Source organism: Acipenser ruthenus, chromosome 18 (genome assembly GCF_902713425.1).
Source record: "Acipenser ruthenus chromosome 18, fAciRut3.2 maternal haplotype, whole genome shotgun sequence".
Taxonomy (NCBI): domain Eukaryota; kingdom Metazoa; phylum Chordata; class Actinopteri; order Acipenseriformes; family Acipenseridae; genus Acipenser; species Acipenser ruthenus.
Genome location: NC_081206.1, coordinates 909,908 through 930,083, shown reverse-complemented (window position 1 = coordinate 930,083; position 20,176 = coordinate 909,908). Strand labels below are relative to the sequence as shown.

The window sequence follows — 20,176 nt, the reverse complement described above, 5'->3', positions numbered from 1 at the left end:
AAGCGAGCCCCCCGGCCGTCCCCGCAACGTCATGTAAACGTCACAATGAAACTGGCTTTCACCCTCGGAGCGCAAGGTGTCCGCGGGAGAAATATGAGAGCAAGAGAGAGTCCAGATAAAAACTGCAGCAGCAACTAGCACATACAGCAATGTATTCTTAGGTAATACTGGAGCATGTGTTTGCTTCCCATTTTTCTTTAACAATACAATGTCTAAACAGAACAGAATGCACTGGCAGTACGCTTCTCTGTTCCAGGTTATCTATTGCACAACCGTCACCGTGCTTTCAATTCAACAAACAAAACAGAACTCTCTCCATGGTGCGCCCAGTCACATGCAGGACCGGAGAGAGCTTCAAACATATTGTACGCAGTGTGTCGGAGCTTAGCTCAATGCAGGCATAATGCATTGTAACGGTGCAGCTACCGACAGACTGAGCCTAACCTCTCAGCAATGTGCTGTGAAAGTGGATGAACATTCAAGTCAGGCCAATCAAAAGGACATTCACCACACAGCAGCACCAAAACAAAACACTCAACTGGAACACAGCCTTGACTTAAATAACTGACCAGCGAAAACACACAGTCCTTCTCAGGACTGGGAATGCCTTGCTTTAATCCTAGGGCTTGGTTTACATGGAAAAAGCCCACAGCGCAGCGAGTACCGCTGGTTTTGAAAGCTACAGCAGTGTTCATGCACACAGGAGGGATGTGGAACATTTAGCAAGGTTTGCACTCAAGGCTCATATCCGGGAAACAGAACAAGGTTTTGTTTGGGGATAAACTTCCTTTCATACTGGCTTTACTATTTATAGTGTCACTGTAGCGGTCTGTTCCAGGCATCACACCACACAACCGAGCCCCTCACTGCACAACTCCGACCAAGTCAGAAAGAAGCCGTGATAACCCTAATTCACACAAAGAGCGGTCTGAGTTCCCGCCCTGAGGTCAAAGCCCTCTACTAATCCTCTGAGCTTTCCTGAGCACCACCCTGAAAGGAACACTGTCTCTGGGCTGACAGGATCGTTTCCTGATCCCTATCCAACTCCACGTCCTATACAAAGCTTAGTGCCAAAGTTACTATGATCCGAGGGCTATTCCAAAGCCCTTTACTCCAAAGAGTAACTTACTCAAAGGAGAGAATCGTCTGTTAGTTACACAACTAGAAAAACACAGCAGTTTTTTAAATTTAAATTTAGTAAGTTTGGTTGTTTATTTTCAATTTACTAACTTGAAAGGGTGTTTTTATTTTAGATTAAAGTTACACTTTTTGGGGTGTATAAAGCTTTATAAATCCTCCCCTTTGCCACACAGGGGAGCGCCCCCTTACACCAGGAGCAGAACTGCACTCTATCTGCAGAGGCAGGGCACACAGCTACTGACACAGCAGGGCAGATCCACCACACAGAGCCCTGACTGCAGCCTCTCCCCTGGGTGATAAGCCTGGCTGCCTGGCTGGGGATCGAAACATTTGGCTTAGCTGATGAAAGGGAGCTGCACAGAACTGGCGTGCAAATCAAAATGGGTGCATTGTTACCCGGTGCTGCAGCCAGACAGAACAACCATTCACAAGCAGCCATCTCACAGTACAGGTACTGTGCTGTTCTAGGGAGAAACAGAACCCCCTGCACTGCTGGAGCGAGAGCTGCATCTGCTAGCAATGCAAAACAAACGTCTGGTCATTGAATTTAAGTAATGTCATTGAATTGCAGTTTCTCCTCCTATTTCTACTATAGAGTGTAGAATAGTTACAGGTTGATTTAAATCAGATCTGTGGAAACAAATGCCCGGAATCCTTTAACCAGGATTGCAATTCCTGTATTGGAAGCTGTGTTTAGTGGCTCTACCTCTCTGAAGAGACAGGGCAGTACTGCAGATTGAAAAGGCATTCTTTTCTGCCCACGGTTGTTCTGTGTCTGATGGCAGCGAGTGTTTGCAGGGGAAGAACCCGCTTGGTTTACCCTCTGCCTCGTGCGGAGGGTGTTTCAACACCTACAGAACGCACATTAGAGAGCCACTCCACTCCAGGTCTAACAGGGAAAATGAAACACACTTCAGGCTCGGGAGGTCTACTGCTTGAACCTCTCGTGATCCTGATAGGGGCCGGCCGCCCTCGGCTCAAGTTAACCTAACAATCCTGGCTCCTGTTTCACCCGGCTCTCTATTCAGACTCTCATACTGTAGTCTGACATGCACAGATGCAAGCAGTCTAGCTGCTGGCTGTTCAAAGTCTCCGAGCCTGTGTGTGTGTGTGTGTGCGTGCGTGCAGGTACACGCTTTCCACTCCTGGGTAAAACCTTCAACTGTCAGAAGTACATGAGGACAAGGCTTGAGTGTGATAAACACATGGAATACAAACACACAAACAGCCCCAGTGGAGACCAGACCGGTTTCACAGCCGGGCTGGGTGTGTCCCAATGCAGGGGTCAGGTGGCCTTGTCTGGGGGTCACACGCAAGCCATTCAGTGGCCAGGGCCAGGCTTCGGGACTCTTGCATTCCATGCACTACCACTGTACTGCCATTAATCGCTGCACTGAACCTCGTTATAAAATCACATTCAAAGAAAAATGTACATAAGAAAGAATTAAAACATTTGTGATGGATATCATGCTACTGTTTTTTTAATTGAATGTTTGAAATCATTGCTACTGTATATGAACTATTCGTGCTACAGCAGAGTTCAACGCTGCTGTTAACTCCTGTAAAGATGCACCCCGAGGAGCCCAAACAAACCTGGGGCCGCTTTCAATGTCTCCTCGTCTACTCTCGGATTTGAAGCAATCACATACTCCAGTGTGTAACCTTGGCTACAATATGATCATTTACTAATCTATTTATTTAACAGGAAGCACCCACAAGCTGCAGGGTAGAGAAGAGCCAACGAGACTTCCATGGCAACCAACTGCACAGAAAAATAACAATGACAACAGAAAGAATGCAAAAGCTCTTTCTGTCTAACCTGATTCATTACTCATCTGAGAGCCGCAGAGCTGAAACCTGTGTCAAGAATCCATCCACTCAGAATCTGCACTGCGTTTTAACAGACACTGCAAGTGTTCAATTCAAACGGATTACCTGGTCACATTCGGATTGGGTACGTGAAAACAACATGACTATTTATTCACACCAAACGCCCAGCTCCTATTACAGTTCTAAACCTCACTGATCATCTCAGCCAAATCAGGTTTGCAAACGGACCAGCCATTGTCCCACGGTCCTCTAAAGAACTTTAATATCCTGCTCAGCGGTCATTACCGGAGGATAACTGACCTTGTCTTTCACGGGCATTCAGCTGAGGACACCTACCTGTCGCGGTGGACAATTATCTAACAATTAACGACCCCTGCGTCGCAACATCATGCCGAATTACAATGAATCACATCTTTAAGGGCTGACACACACACACACACACACACACACACACTGTGGTGAACCAGCTGCAGCCTCGCAGATTTCCACCACAAGATCATCACCCCGAGCTTTCCCACATCCTATTGTGCAAGACATGAACTCATCTTTACCATCTCCCTCGGGCTGAAGCAGTGGGGATTGGAGAGAGAGAGAGACACACAGAGAGAGAGAGGGAGGGAGAGAGAGTTGACTCACACAGTCTGGGCACATAGGGAGATCCCGGCACACAAACACACAGTACACAAGAGGTTATTCATTCTGATCAACCAAACTGGAGCTCTCGAAATACTTCAGGGTGACTAACTCACTTCATGTAACAGAAATCTAAATGTTTTTACTGCAAAGAAAAGCCACTTGAGATTGTTACGAATGCCAAGTCTCAAAGCCTGGTTTATTCAAACTTTTAAAAAGTGTGTACTTATATATTTGTTAGAGTGGAGTTCCTGCAACAGTCAAAGCAGCCATCACCTTTATATTTATAAAAAAAAAAAAAAAAAAGGGGTGGGGCTGCATTTACAATTGTGTGTGTGGCAATGCAGGAATAGACCGTCCACCCTGCCGGCGATCCTCTGACCGCTTCACTGCCTCGGGAATCCAATCAGAGAGAGGCTGGAGCCTGCCCCTTTCCACTGCAGAGCACGTCCACCTGGGATTCTCTGGCCAGGGTGTTGAAGCACTCCTCCAGCATTCAGACCTTCAAACAATTTGAGGAGCGCACTAAAGAAATGAGGACAGCTGACAGCATGAACACTGCAGCACTGACGCGTACAGAAACGATCATGCCCTCAACCTTCAGACAAAAAACAAAACTCAGCTGCCCCATTGTTTATCCACTCAGCATCTGCAAAGTCCCAACTGCAGAGACACCTCAGCCCTGACCTCGGCAAACTCAGGAACAACAAAACCAAAAGCACCAGCGTACCCGCACACTGAACTCCTGCTGCAGACCAGCCTCTCTCCTGAAGAGTCAGCATTCGACCATCACATCACCCTCTCCAGTTCCCTCTCAGCGCCAGTACAGAGACAGGGGGGGAAACACGAGATGTGAAGAGTGCGCATGTAACATGATCATCTCGCGGGCGCTCTGCAAGAACATCAGCAAATGCAGACAGCACTGCTCCAGAGTACAAACAGCAAGAAGAAACCTGCAAGCACTAACAAAGAAACACACCTTTACCAAGGGGTACTGTTTCACTGAAGCATGTCAGACAGGTCGAAGGAGCTCAGAGTGGGTGTGCAGAGCGGGGGTGGGGGTGGGGCAGGTATGCAAAGAGGCAATGTGGCAGGGCAGCTTGAAAGAACCTTGTAAATCCAGGAGAACCCTCAGGCTGCTCAGTGACATCTTGTATAAATAATGCAGGTGAGATCTTCCGAGGATGACCTCATGCAGCCCAGAGCACCTCCATTCAGCTCTGAATCATGCAGGATCCTGCGGTTCTTGTGGAGACAAGGGGCTCATCCTTACAATTACAGCACAGCTTTGCAAAGGAAACAAAACACATCTCTTTTTCAGGTAACTATTGGATTCTAAAGCTGGCGAGATCGGATGAAAGGCACTGTCTGCAAGCGTCTCCTCTTCCCCAGAGATCACGCTCAATGCCACGCTCAGACTGAGTCGCTGGCTAAGCATGGCTTTGGCTCCGTCTGCATGAAAACTACAACAGCAGCAGCAGCAGCAGCAGCGCTAAAAGTCAAATTACTCCTTAAGAAAGTTTGGGATTGGTGTAAATAAACAAACGTAGACGTGTTCGTTATTTAAAATATGGAACCACTCTAAGATGAAACACATCAAGAAAATAAATATTTTGATTCCTATTCGAGAGGATGAAATGCTGTAAAAACCACCGGCGACAGCTCCAGTGACCCACAGCTAGATTTACTCAATGACCTGGCTGATGATCCGTGGAAATAAGCCCCACGCCAGACCAGAGTCATGCGGCCGTGCCGCGGCTCCCCACTGCAGACGGCCTCACCGTTTACCGGCTGTCCCGAGACTCTTCACAATGATGTCACTTCCACAGGTCTCCTGCTGACACACAGTGTGCCTGTCTGCAGTGCAGGCTATCCACAAGAATGATGTCGTTTCTTCCTTCGATTTGGGGAAAGGGAACGGAAGCAGCATTTTCCACTAGAAAAAAAAAAAACAAAACCCTCCAACGTCCAACACCGCAGATGGCGCGTCAGTGCTGGCATTCAAACCCAGATCATCAGGCTCCCTTTCACACCTCATCCCTGAGCTCCAGATACTCCACCTCCCAGATTAGGAAGCAGGGGAGCGCGAGGAGCTTCCAGATCTCTAGGAATCATCAGCATCTCGATACGAGACAGCTGTGCTCACTGTCAGCCAGACATCCCACTGGGAATGACAAGTGCAGCTGGGGGGGCGGGGGCAGCTGCTCGGCTTCTGCCTCTCCCGACACATTTAGGTTTTTTCACACCAGTCAGTCACCACCGAGAGACGAGTGTGAACCAGTAGCACTTTTCGGAGAATTTCTGCATGCGCCTGCACACACACACCATGCAAACACAGCATTACAGGCTTGTTTCACAGGAGCAGTAACCCAGGGCTGCACAGGCATGTCTGTTATCTGGGTCCCTTGTGATCTTGCGAGCGTTCTGCCAGGTGTGAGAATGCAATCGCAGTGATCCGATTGGATGCCTGGTCCTGGGTTCTGGAATCTTCACGGCAGTGAAGGTAATAAGAACACCTTTGTGTAAAGCGGACGTGGCACGATGCTAGATTATGAATGGAAAAGCACATTAAAAAATGAATGATAACAATACACACTTTAAAAGGTTCAATAATAAGAATAACGATTATAATAATCAGCGTCTGCAGGCGGGGGAACGAGATCAAAGGAGCACACATAGCTTTCGGAGACTTCTTATTTTTTATAATGACTGTTTGGCACCAGTGAGCTACACGACTTCACAGAACGCTTGAGTAATGAACAGCAATTTACAGAAAATGAAAACCATTTTGGAAACTATTACGTTTTTTCATTCCAAACTGCATTCTCACTGCACTGTAATTCCACAGCGATGCTAATGACATCTTAGCCACTTAAAAAAAAAAAAGTGACTTCATTTAGCGCTAGAAAGCTTCAAAACTGCATTTCTTATCTAGTTTAACAGGACACAGTGTACAGCACCAAAAGAGAGATTAAAACCACACTTGCACTCTGGACCGTGGATATGAAATATTAATAAACTAAACAGGTTGTTGAACTTATAAAAACATTTGTCTGGTTTCACAGACCCTGGGTGCTCTCAGGCTACCTGCCCTAAGGTTGCATTAGGCGGTCCAAGATTAGAGCTAATCAGGCAATTGTTTAATAGGATTCCAGAGTGAGCTCTTCATGTGTTGTGTGCATCATGTAGGACTGTAGGGAGGCCACATGGCACAGTCTGTACAGCAAGTGCTTCAGAGTCCTCCTGTATAATAAGAGACACCCAACATGAAATCATACAGCATGAAAGCAGCCGCTCGCTCCCATCTTACAACAAAGCAGACCAACATAGACTGTGGAAAATCAATGCGGTGTGCTGAATCGTGGATCAGAGAGCAGACAGGATGAAGCTACTGGTATAAATAAACTCAAAGGAGACCCGACTCTCAAGACTTCTGGATGATGTGAGTAATGAAAGCGTCCTAAACCTAAAGATGGCCAAATTAGAAACGATCCATAAATCTAATCCCGTCGTCCTTCCCCCCCCCCCTCCACAGGGGATGAAGCAGGAATAAGATGAATGAACAAACAAGCTCCCCCGGGATGTATAAATGAAACCGGCTGGGATTCATTCATTTTTTCATTTGAACGACGCTTACATGTTCTGCTGCCTAAATTGTTAAACGGGATATTAATGACACAAATACCAAAATGGAAAAGAGCTTTCAATTAGCTTTTCCAATTCTTGTTATGAAATCCTCATTAGCACACAAACCTCCTATCTGTGCTCCAAACGGTTTACTGCATTCTAATGTTACCGTGTCGGTGATGTGTTCTAATGTTACCGTGTCGGAGATGCGTTCTAATGTTACCGTGTCGGAGATGCGTTCTAATGTTACCGTGTCGGAGATGCATTCTAATGTTACCGTGTCGGAGATGCGTTCTAATGTTACCGTGTCGGAGATGCGTTCTAATGTTACCGTGTCGGAGATGCGTTCTAATGTTACCGTGTCGGAGATGCGTTCTAATGTTACCGTGTCGGAGATGCGTTCTAATGTTACCGTGTCGGAGATGCGTTCTAATGTTACCGTGTCGGAGATGGGTTCTAATGTTACCGTGTCGGAGATGCGTTCTAATGTTACCGTGTCGGAGATGCGTTCTAATGTTACCGTGTCGGAGATGCGTTCTAATGTTACCGTGTCGGAGATGCGTTCTAATGTTACCGTGTCGGAGATGCGTTCTAATGTTACCGTGTCGGAGATGCGTTCTAATGTTACCGTGTCGGAGATGCGTTCTAATGTTACCGTGTCGGAGATGCACTGTAGCAGAGGCTGCTGGTGTTGCGCTGGCAAGCAGCAAGCTGAGCAGGTGATACACCTCAAAGCAGCAGCACAGTACCAGTGCTAGGCTAGAATCTGAACTATTTACACATCCTGAAAGAACGCACAGAGCCAGCAAAGAACCCCAAAAGCTCTCAGCACAATAAAAGCAGGACCGGTACTAATGTTAATAAGAAAAGTGGATGTTCAAAACCCCCTGGTTCACATTCCTGTAAGAATCTCATTATTCCCTGTGCTTTCTTCCACCTGAGTCGTGGAATCGCAGCCCCCTGGTTCACACTGAAAAGTGAAAAGAGGAGAGGAAAGCTCGAGCAAGCCCAGCTATCTGCAGGGAAGTAGGTAAGGAGAGGAAAGCTGTTGGCTCAGCTTAGTGCCAGCACTACAGGACATGGACCGAAGTGAAAGAATCTCAGGGCAGCTTTCCATTCGCTTTAGGCACTTCATGGTTTCTTTATTAGCAGCACAGTTTGCTAATGAAAAAACTAAATAATGAAAATTGCAAAAATGACTCAGCGCCTGCAGCAAGGACATTTTTAATACCAGTTCAGCAGGGGGCTCCCGAGTGGCGCATCCAGTAAAGGCGCTCCTCGCAGGATGTGCCCTATAGCCTGGAGATCGCTGGTTCGAATCCAGGCTATGTCACAGCTGACCGTGACCGAGAGTTCCTAGGGGGCGGCGCACAATTGGCTGAGCGCTGCCCGGGTAGGGAGGGCTTAGGTCGGCAGGGGAATCCACGGCTCACCGCGCATCAGCGACCCCTGTGGCCGATAGGGCGCCTGTGGCTCTGCAGCGGAGCCGCCAGATCTGTGTTGTCCTCCGGCACTATAGGTCTGGTAGCATTGCTGTGGATCTGCAGTGCGAAAAATGACGGCTTGGAAGGAGCACGTTTCGGAGGACGCGTGTTTCAGCCTCCGTTTCCTGAGTCGGCGGGGGGGTTGCGAGCGGTGAGCCGGGGATACAGATAATAATTGGGCATGCTAAATTGGGGTGAAAACCGGGGTAAAAATAATTGGCGACGACTAAATTTAAAAAAAAAAAAAAAAAAAAATACCAGTTCAGCAAAGCGAGCCATCTGCACGTTCCACAGAAAGAGATTCAAGATTCAAGTGCAGGTGGGAAGGCGTCCATAACCAGCCTTTCAGAGCGTCTTTTAAAATCTGAAAGGTTGTCGTTCCTCTCTCAGGAAAAAAAAAAATATATATATATAATAATAAGGTGCAAATTCTTTCCCTGGAGCGAATGCGCTGAAATGCAAGCTCAGGAACTTGGCAGGCACCTTCTGGAAAAATCTCACGGCAAGCAAGACATTCCTCAGTTCTGTGCCACCTCTGAACACTCCCGTAAACACAATGGAGACGTGTCCAGCAGCCCCACGTCTGGGAAAGAGATCCGTCTGGGAAGAGATGGATATAATCCGAGAGAGAGAGAGAGACACAGCAAGAGAGAGAGAGAGAGAGAGGCAGAGAGAGAGAGAGACAGACAGAGAGAGAGAAAGAGAGAGAGAGAGAGAGAGAGACTGAGACAGAGACAGAGAGGCCAGCACCTCCACCTACAAGAAGTGCATTCAATATTCCATCACTGAGTCTCTCTGAAAAGAGAGCCTCCTGCAATCCCAGGACTGCTACTCAGATCAGACCTGTTAATAGAGCAGAGAAACTCCGTTCTCATTTCATTACACTGTGTCTCTCTGAAAAGAGAGCCTCCTGCAATCCCAGGACTGCTACTCAGATCAGACCTGTTAATAGAGCAGAGAAACTCCGTTCTCATTTCATTACACTGTGTCTCTCTGAAAAGAGAGCCTCCTGCAATCCCAGGACTGCTACTCAGATCAGACCTGTTAATAGAGCAGAGAAACTCCGTTCTCATTTCATTACACTGTGTCTCTCTGAAAAGAGAGCCTCCTGCAATCCCAGGACTGCTACTCAGATCAGACCTGTTAATAGAGCAGAGAAACTCCGTTCTCATTTCATTACACTGTGTCTCTCTGAAAAGAGAGCCTCCTGCAATCCCAGGACTGCTACTCAGATCAGACCTGTTAATAGAGCAGAGAAACTCCGTTCTCATTTCATTACACTGTGTCTCTCTGAAAAGAGAGCCTCCTGCAATCCCAGGACTGCTACTCAGATCAGACCTGTTAACAGAGCAGAGAAACTCCGTTCTCATTTCATTACACTGTGTCTCTCTGAAAAGAGAGCCTCCTGCAATCCCAGGACTGCTACTCAGATCAGACCTGTTAATAGAGCAGAGAAACTCCGTTCTCATTTCATTACACTGTGTCTCTCTGAAAAGAGAGTCTCTTGCAATCCCAGGACTGCTACTCAGATCAGACCTGTTAACAGAGCACAGAAACTCTGTTCTCATTTCATTAGCAACCAATTGAAACGAAAGGCCCATTGGATTACAGGATTCTTTCAATCAAATATCAATATTTATTTTGAAATAAACAGTGGCTTTCCGTTAGAAAGAAAAACACACAAAAAAATACATCAATACAACACAGTGCAATAATCAATTACCACCCAATTAATTATTCCCATCCCTGACAGACACATGGACCTGGATTGATGGGCCTCCAGTCTTCTTAATATCTGGCCTGCTTTGTGAACAAATGTATTGTAAATGAAACCTCTAATTAAACAGCGCATCTCTGTCTGTAAACGTGCCAGCGAGGATCCCATTTCAGCTATTTTAAACGAAGGCTGAATTTCAATCCAGCCGTTTCGATCAAATCAAAGAGACCGCCCGTAGCTATTAAAACACTCAATTTAGAAACACTAAAAGAAACTCCACACACACACTGAAAACGACAGACGCTTCAGAGAACGCTGATTTCCAGTCGAAGTGTCTGTCGCTGAACCTGCTGTTTCAGTACCACTCACTCCGTTGAGTGTTGTTGTGTGGAACTCCTGCAGTGTTAAACTCTTCCTGTCTGTACGCTGGCATGCAGGGGAGTGGGACCCCAGCGGAGAGGAACCAGTTCAACATGTGGAGGCTCTTCCAAAGCTTTCCAATGAGGAAGCCAGTATGCTAATCTGCCACGTGCCCCTTTACAGCGCTTCCCCCGGGAAACTAGGGCACAGCGCAGCTGCTGTTCATGTGTGCCATTCATTTATTCATTCACTTCAAAATGAAATAACGGGCTTCTTGATTAAGTCATGTGTTATTCTTCATTGAAATCAGAAACGCCATTGCACTTGAAGCCTTGCTGTCGTTATGCGTTTCAATTCTACTGCAGGACTACAAGTGGAATTACAGGCTGGGTTTGAAAACAAGACACTGCGTATCAACTGAAAAGCAAGCCTCTCATCAAAATGACACTTTTCCCTCAGTCTGGGTCTCACGTTACAGAGCTTTCACAAGCACACACTCCGCCTCGCTACAGCAAACTGCAACCTCTAGCTGCACTCAAAAGGAAGATTTCTCCCATGAAAGCAGAATATTCAATTATGCATCTCGCTCAGGTTTCCCTTTGTCTGACTTGCATAGACACGCAGAGGGCTAACCAGAAAAAAAAAAAAAAAAATCACGCAAGCTTCCTCTCGTTGGGAGGGCAGGACAGGGGGATTGATTTGTATTTTTCATGCAAGCAGCTCTGGAAGCAGCACAGGGAAGTCCTGAAGGCACGTGTCTTATCTTTGTACAGAGCGTGTTGGGTTCATCTTCACTGTTTAACCAGACAACTCCAGCTTTGTTGCGTACACAGAACCAGTATAACACGGCTGTTAACGACTCCTCTGAAACACACAGAAGCAACAGACTGTTTCATGATGGGTCAAACATCCCCATTGAGAACACAGAGGGCTTGATCCTTCAGGACTATCGTGAGACACAATCAGCAGCTAGGTACCATTGTGTCGCTGAGCTCAGATCATTTAACAGGGCGTGCCTGTATGAGCCTCTACTTTCAACATCAGCTTACAAAGGGAACAATCTTCTTGTATTTATATATAAAAAAAAACACATGTGTATTTAAAACTAAACAGGGGTGCTACATCATCCCACTCACAGGCAGACAGCTGCATTGTAAAAGTTAGAAAAAAAACTGTTAAGATAGGAAGCTGCTTTAAATAGATTCTAAAATTAACTTGTGTCCGTTTGCTGAAAAAAAAAAAAAAAAAAGAGTGCATTTGAGATGGTGAGCCGTGAAGCAAAATGAGTTCTGAGATACACTAAAATAGACCTGAAGAGAGAGACAGAGAGGAGGGAGGGAGGGAGGGAGGGATCTGGTCGTTCTTGCTCACGGCTGTTACAGAGGAAGTCACATGGCACAGCCCTGCGTATCTGGACAATTCCATTAGGGAAAGTGATCGCCATCATATCCTCATTACAAGGTGTAGGGACACCAATGAAACCAGAACACACTAGAGTAGAGTATAATCTGTCTGTTTCTAACTTAGAGTCGAATGAGCATACGCTGTACAGTAGCAGGGCTTTGTACGGTTTCAAAACCCCCAGTTTAGTAAAGAAGCTTGCTTTCGGTGCTTTTGTGACAGATACAATTTGTTGTTCTCGTGTTTCATCCATGCACCCTTTTCATTTCTTGCTAGGAGTACTGTAGGAATAACACTGCAGCTGAATAATTAAAACAAATACATGTGACTTTACTTTTCAGTCCAGTCACAGTGAAACCTAGACACCACCTTTTTAATGTGATCTTGATTATCCAGTCTCGTTTCTAGGGCGTTTCTCGCACAAACAAACAAACACATGCGAGACACTGCTATACCACCGCGTACGTACACAAGGAAGCCGATTCACAACAGAAAGACTCATTCTGAAACAGAGCCTGGCTGCTCGTCCTGCCATTGCCTTGTGAGGAAAATAATTAAATAAAAAAAACAGCAGATCACAACTGACTGCGTGAGCCATTTACCAACTTGGCTGCGACCGATGGCAGTTTTGTAAAGTAACGTTTTGTAAAGTAATGATGTTCCCTCCCACACCCTTGCAAGACGAATGAGTTTCATCTCTGCGGAATCTATTCCGAGTGCTCTGTTCTATACGTTAGGCGCTGTATCCTCGCTCTCCTTGGATGCCCGTGAGTAGCACAGCGGGGACAGTCCTGCAGTGAGTGGGGTGAGGTGAGGCTCCCTCCCTCCCTCCCGCTCCAGGGAATCATGAACAGGCAGGTTCTCGTTTGGGTTTCTGAGCTCGAGAGGCTTTGGCAGGACAAACTCCGTCACATTCGTTTATGCACTTTTACTGCTGCAAATCAGAAACACGTGGGACTGTGTCTCAGCCTGCACACAACACAGATTTTTTCCATAATAATAATAATAATAATAATAATAATAATAATAATAATAATAATAATAATAAGGCAGGTCTACAAATCAAAGGCCTGAGGCTGCAATACGGCTCTGTGTGTGTGTGTGTCTCTGTCGTCAGAAATATGACTGACCAGCAAAATACCGATCTCTACTTTGAAAAATATGATGAAAATCAATATTTTGAACCCATTTCGAGCAGTTTGAATATGGAACGCTGTGCGCCCTGCAGTTAGAACACTGACAAGGAATTCTCACAGCACAATAAATGAGCAAGTCACTGTTCAGCCGGGACGCCACCAAGCACCGGACTGGACAGCCACACTCACCTCTCGTGCCAGTGGCCAGGTCAGCTACTTTCTGAAAGGCATCAAGGAAGGAACCAGTGACTACAATCGTCGTCCTGTGAGAGAAAAAAGAAACACACAGAGCAGAGGTCAGCGTGCTTTAAAACACACACACACACAGAGCAGAGGTCAGCGTGCTTTAAAACACACACACACACACACAGAGCAGAGGTCAGCGTGCTTTAAAACACACACACACACACACAGAGCAGAGGTCAGCGTGCTTTAAAACACACACACACACACACACACAAACACACACACACACACACACACACACACACAGCACAGGTCAGCGTGCTTTAACACACACACGTCAGTGTGCTTTAAAACACACAACTCGTTTAACAGCTACAGCTAAACCACACGATTCAAAGAGAAGCACACAAACATTACAGCTTCGGCTTTCGTCCGTGTGACATCAAAATGATCTCATTACTTCTACATGTACGTATCACTCCAATTTAGTTTAACAGTTACGATTGCTTCAAACAAACACCTCACAGCTTTCCCGATTCTTCTCGGATCTCTTTCAAAATCAAATCTACTGTCGACCTGCCTGCAGGCATCCAGCAGACATCCTGCTCATAAAGCAAGCCAGCACTGGAGCTGTTCAGAGACACACAGCTTCAGACATTTACAACCACAGCTAAATCAGCAGCACTGATGGCTCTGAGGCTGAACTTACAAGATCGCCATTCCCTTTTATTAGATCAAGCCTTCTAGCTAAACTCGTTTCAGGTGTTTCAGTGCTGCTCCCTCCATATTTAGCAATAGCTAAACTCCCTGGTTGGAAGTCAGGGCCTGGGCATCGTTAATCATGGCAGCGAGGCCGTCTCTTCATTAATGTAGAACCTGCCTTCGGGGCCCGTAGCGCTCTCACAAATCTAGTGAACCGGTTTCCTACCCAAGGGCTGAGGTGTAAACAGGGTTTTCCTGTGAAGCGTTCCAGGGGAGGCTTACTTACATTGCAACAAGATGCAGTACAGCAGTGCCAGGCTGGACAATTAGAAACCCACCTGTCATAATCTGCTATAATCTAACTCATTCTGGCAATTGGAAAGGAGATCGCTCCCGGAGGGGATATTGTTTGGCGTTTGTCTTGAGGAAGCTGGGATCAGCTCAGCAGTTTCCCAAAATATCAAAAAAAAAAAAAAAAAACTATTTCCAACTTCACTGTGTTTATATTTCGTTTGCTACGGGCGAGTGTGCTAAATTCACTCCAGCTAAATATTTACTTTGATGCTTCTCAAGTCAGGTTGTCTGCTGAGCTACCAATTACCTCTCTTGTATCTGCGTCCTCCAGTACAAATAAGGATAGCTGCTGCAGCGAGGCACAGTGGATATGCTGCATCATCAAACACTGCAACACCATGATGGATCACCAGCCTTATACTGAGGGTGTGATTCATGTGTCACTCTGTGTTAGAAGCGAACGACAGGTCCCAAAGAAACAGAGCGAGAGGGTACTTTACCTTAACTGAGACTGCAGCTTGGCTCCTTTCGATACAAAATCCTCCCATGCAGGGTAACTGGACTGAAAACACAAAGAAGGAAAAAAGAAAATTAGAAAACAGACTTTAACTGGGTCCAACTGGTTTGGGGGGTGGGGGGAGGGTTATGCTCGTGTGTTTCAATGCAACCAAATTCAGCCCACAACAAAAACACAAGCTGAAATATAGTGCCCTGCCTCTCCCACAGTGACTGAGTAAAATGGTCTTGACAGAGAGCTGGCACCAAGAGATGAGAGACGTTCAGATGGTTTTTCAATTGAAATGGAAAGTGACAGCTTCTGACCTTGCTGGCAGGGTCACAGTGTGTAACTGCACAGCAATGTCTGCTATACCAGGAACCAGTACCTACGGGCACAGAACATGGAAGCAGAGAAAACAATACTTCTACATACACCAGCAACAACTCCCAGGGGCAAGTTACACCAAACTGGAGCGCCTCAAGAGAAAGGAGTCTGTGTGGCTCTGAGTGCCTCTGCACCGGGAGTCACAGAGGTCCAGTGCATTCCTAGCCTGGTCAGTAGGGCGGGTTCATAAGGACGTCGCTCAAGCCAGCCGAGGGTAACCCAAGCTGGCTCACTTTAGATAGGAGGACTCGGCTCTTCTATTTAACTCTGTACCTCAAATAAACCTACAGCATTTCAGCACATGAGCAACAGTCCCAGGACCGGATGTGAAACGAACTGTCCACTGCATCGCAGCACTGCTAAACACTCCTGTCAGCGCTACTCCTCCCTTCAATAAGTATGTGTTTTATTACGCAGCAGCTTCAGTCCCTTAAAGATAAAGCATTGAAGGTTGGCTCATCTCCCGTCCGTTTCAGTTCTACACAAAGGTGAAAACAACGTCAGACACGGGCGGGCCGGCAGACAACAGGAAGCTTCCCCTTCTCTTTCTATCCAAAGAAAAAGGAAATACAATTTGAAGTGCGCGGCGGTCCTGCTGAGAAAGCAGTAGTATCAACAGGTCTATCTTACATTAAGCTCTATGAAAGCAATGCTCCACTGCCAGCGCTGCTGGCTGGCTCGGGGCACGCATTACACCAGCGCGTCCTCCAGGTGGCGTGTCTGTGATGAGAGCAGCTGTGCTGCCAGGTACTCCCGGTGTGAAAGCACAGCGCTGCGGGCTGTGGGGAGTCAGCAGTTCAACACACCATCGGCATGCTTGTCTTAACGAATCCCCCTGTGTGCTCTGGACAGCCAGGCTGCAGTCTGCAGTCTCATTTCACTGTGCATCGTCTTTCCTGGACCCCCAACACTTAACCAGGAGAGAGTCCCCACCCCTTTCAACACCTTCATTCCCCATCAACAACCAGCCAGCTGCTGCTTCCACGGACCTGCTTCGACCCTCCCAAATGAGCAAGGAAGTGAAGCAGTGACATACTTCCTGAAATGAGGAGAAGCAAACCGAGAACTTTACGTAAGCTTCTGTAGTGCAATTAGACGGGGTTTGTTTTGTTTCCTGGCTCACAGCGTCCTGGCTGGGTTTCCATTAAGTCTCACACCGGGTTTGCAAAGACGTAATTCCCTAGCAGTCTCAGCACTCATGAGATACAATGCTGAGCAATACACTGCAGACCAAGGATTTCACTTTATTAGGAAAGGATTTAGTAAAGACCACGGAGATGAAAAATACAGCACAGCTCGTCCTACTTGCAACATTCCCTCATTGCTCATCTGACTGAGTCACTGATGTTCCTCCACACCTTTATACAAGCACAGCCCCAGGTACTTCCTGCTTTTACACACACTCCTTCCTCTTATCTGTGCCTGCATCTTGACATACAAGAGCGTAAGCAAATCCCAGTGAATCTCAGACACTGAACACTTCACATGGCAACGGCTGCTGGTGAAACAATAACCACAGCCTGACCTGCGCTGAGCAGTGAGGAGGAGGCTCAGTCAATGGAGCTCGCTGTGCAAACTAACCTTGAGAGAATGACAGGAGATCCGCAATGCTTACCACGCTGGAGACTTACTGTGGGACCAGGCCTCACTGGAAACGAGCAGGGTTAAATAAAGCAGACGGATCAGTGAGCAAAAAAATATTGAAAACGCCGAAAAACAAAATCAGGCACTGGTGAGCATAAAACAACAAGAGCCACTGTGAAGCCCCCCCGGGACTGAGCAACGGATAACTCCGACCTAAAGATGAATCGACAAGACAACAAACACAGCGCGGCAGTAACAGTGGAGCGCAGGAATGCCGGGGGTCTGTCTCGCCCTGCACTCTACAGGTCATCCTTACAGTAGCTCACATGGCTGTAGCGTTGGCTCTCCGGCTCGCTTACACTGCCAGGAAAGATTACTGCAGCTGTCCTGTAAATCTCACAACTGCACAGCTCACTGCTTTACTGCAGGGCTGTTCCATCTCAATGGAAGGCTTGTTACAAGCCCTTCACAATCAGCCGGCATGTGAAGATCACGCTCCAGCACATTACAGGCTCTCCGCCAGAGTGTAACCAGAGTTCCACTGTCATGCAATGTTCCGAAGCAGCTCCGCTGTAGCCAGGGCAACTGATCCATAAACACTGAATCATACTTTCAGAACCAACTTGTGTGGTTGTGGGTTTTTTTTTTTTTTTTTTTTGGTAGTTTAGGGAAGCAAAAACAAAACAATGCGTCAGCTCTCCTCTCCAAGCAGCAAGAGGAGACAGCAGAGGACAAGCTCCTGAGATTCAGCCACATGGTAATGAAAATGTAAAAGCGCACTGCCACACAGCTCTGTTCACCACAGTGTTTAAGGGCAGTGGGTGATCTGTTCACTGTTCTGCTCACAGTGCTGCGGTGCAGAGGCGCGGGGGGCTGAATAACCACGTCAATGTCTCTGTAATGAGAGCTGTATCTGTGTCGTTATGTTCATATGCATTACAGGGCTTCGTTTTTCTCTCATCTTAATGGTTGTGGGTTATACTGTATAGCTTGTTAACAGGGTTAACGAGACACACACAAATTAAAATGGCACAGATTCCATTCATTAATGATGCGCTCTCACTCATCACTCCACGAGGTAGAGTGGCTGCCAAGCTCCTGTGTTGTTCAATGAACTCTCTTTCGCAAGGCTTGGTGTGTGCAGTACTTCAAACACACTTGCACTTCTACTCCCTTCTCCTGTTTTCTCAAGTGCATTCGGCACTGATTAAAACACGCTGTCTTAAGAGACGCCAGCGTCTTCATCAACCCTTCCCATTGCTAACAAGCCCGCGATCCTAACCCGCCCGGCACAGCTTTATATATCCCAGTTACTGGAACATAAAACAGCAAAGGAAAAATCAGACACAAAGCGTGACTGTTGTGAAGTTTTTGTGGTGGGATCTGAATTTGTGATGCCTCCCCCTGAACAGCAAATCCATGTTTCACTAACTAGTATTTGCATAGGGTAGTATCTGTAACAGATATGCACACCTGTGTGACTTAGTCAAGACTCATTGTGCAATGACAGTTCAAGACACACCTAGGAACCAAACAAGAAATCACATGGCAGACAGCCAGCGTAAACACAGCTATCATCAGCGCAGCAAGGACTCCAGACCAGTTCTGTCAAGTCTATCAAAATGCTTAAGCCACGGAAGACTTTCATGTCGTCATGATTTTAAAATCCAGCAGCCCTTTAAGAAATTCACACAGCCTGCGGGTAACAAGCTAGAGTCCAAGCATTTACCAAGACCTGGAACACCACAGTCACATGTGAAACAGCACGCACACCCTTACAGTGTGAACAACACAGTCACATGTGAAACAGCACGCACATCCTTACAGTGTGAACAACACAGTCACATGTGAAACAGCACGCACACCCTTACAGTGTGAACAACACAGTCACATGTGAAACAACACACACATCCTTACAGTGTGAACAACACAGTCACATGTGAAACAGCACACACACCCTTACAGTGTGAACACCACAGTCACATGTGAAACAGCACGCACACCCTTACAGTGTGAACAAAACAGACACATGTGAAACAGCACACACACCCTTACAGTGTGAACAACACAGTCACATGTGAAACAGCACGCACACCCTTACAGTGTGAACAACACAGTCACATGTGAAACAGCACACACATCCTTACAGTGTGAACAACACAGTCACATGTGAAACAGCACACACATCCTTACAGTGTGAACAACACAGTCACATGTGAAACAGCACACACATCCTTACAGTGTGAACAACACAGTCACATGTGAAACAGCACACACACCCTTACAGTGTGAACACCACAGTCACATGTGAAACAGCACGCACACCCTTACAGTGTGAACAAAACAGTCACATGTGAAACAGCACACACACCCTTACAGTGTGAACAACACAGTCACATGTGAAACAGCACGCACACCCTTACAGTGTGAACAACACAGTCACATGTGAAACAGCACACACATCCTTACAGTGTGAACAACACAGTCACATGTGAAACAGCACACACATCCTTACAGTGTGAACAACAGTCACATGTGAAACAGCACACACATCCTTACAGTGTGAACAACACAGTCACATGTGAAACAGCACGCACACCCTTACAGTGTGAACAACACAGTCACATGTGAAACAGCACGCACACCCTTACAGTGTGAACAACACAGTCACATGTGAAACAGCACGCACATCCTTACAGTGTGAACACCACAGTCACATGTGAAACAGCACGCACACCCTTACAGTGTGAACAACACAGTCACATGTGAAACAGCACGCACACCCTTACAGTGTGAACAACACAATCACATGTGAAACAGCACGCACATCCTTACAGTGTGAACACCACAGTCACATGTGAAACAGCACGCACACCCTTACAGTGTGAACAACACAGTCACATGTGAAACAGCACGCACACCCTTACAGTGTGAACAACACAGTCACATGTGAAACAGCACGCACATCCTTACAGTGTGGATACCAGTCTGGGCACTCCTGCCCTCTCACATTCAGCCACCTCAGACTGGACTGGAGAGGAACCCAAAGCAGCCCATGCTGTCTCCTAGCAAGCACCAACATCTGCTTCTAAAACCATGCCAACCATCATATCCATTCTCAAGCAAGGGAGTGCATTAGCACAACTCTGAGAGGTAGTGTGCACGCATCAACAACCCCAGAGTGAAGTTCAGCAACCAC

General features: G+C 46.8%; 1 protein-coding gene across 3 annotated transcripts in view; it reads right to left on the bottom strand.

Annotated features, from left to right (window-relative positions):
* LOC117431790 (protein MTSS 1-like) overlaps window positions 1-20,176 on the bottom strand; it is a 56,323-nt gene that overhangs the window by 34,338 nt on the left and 1,809 nt on the right. For all 3 annotated transcript variants that reach the window (XM_058990673.1, XM_058990672.1, XM_058990674.1), the window contains exons 2-3: window positions 15,011-15,072; window positions 13,518-13,591 (exon numbers count right to left, since the gene is read on the bottom strand). In XM_058990673.1, the coding sequence (XP_058846656.1) occupies window positions 13,518-13,591; window positions 15,011-15,072 (136 nt within the window). The remainder of the gene's footprint in view (window positions 1-13,517; window positions 13,592-15,010; window positions 15,073-20,176) is intronic.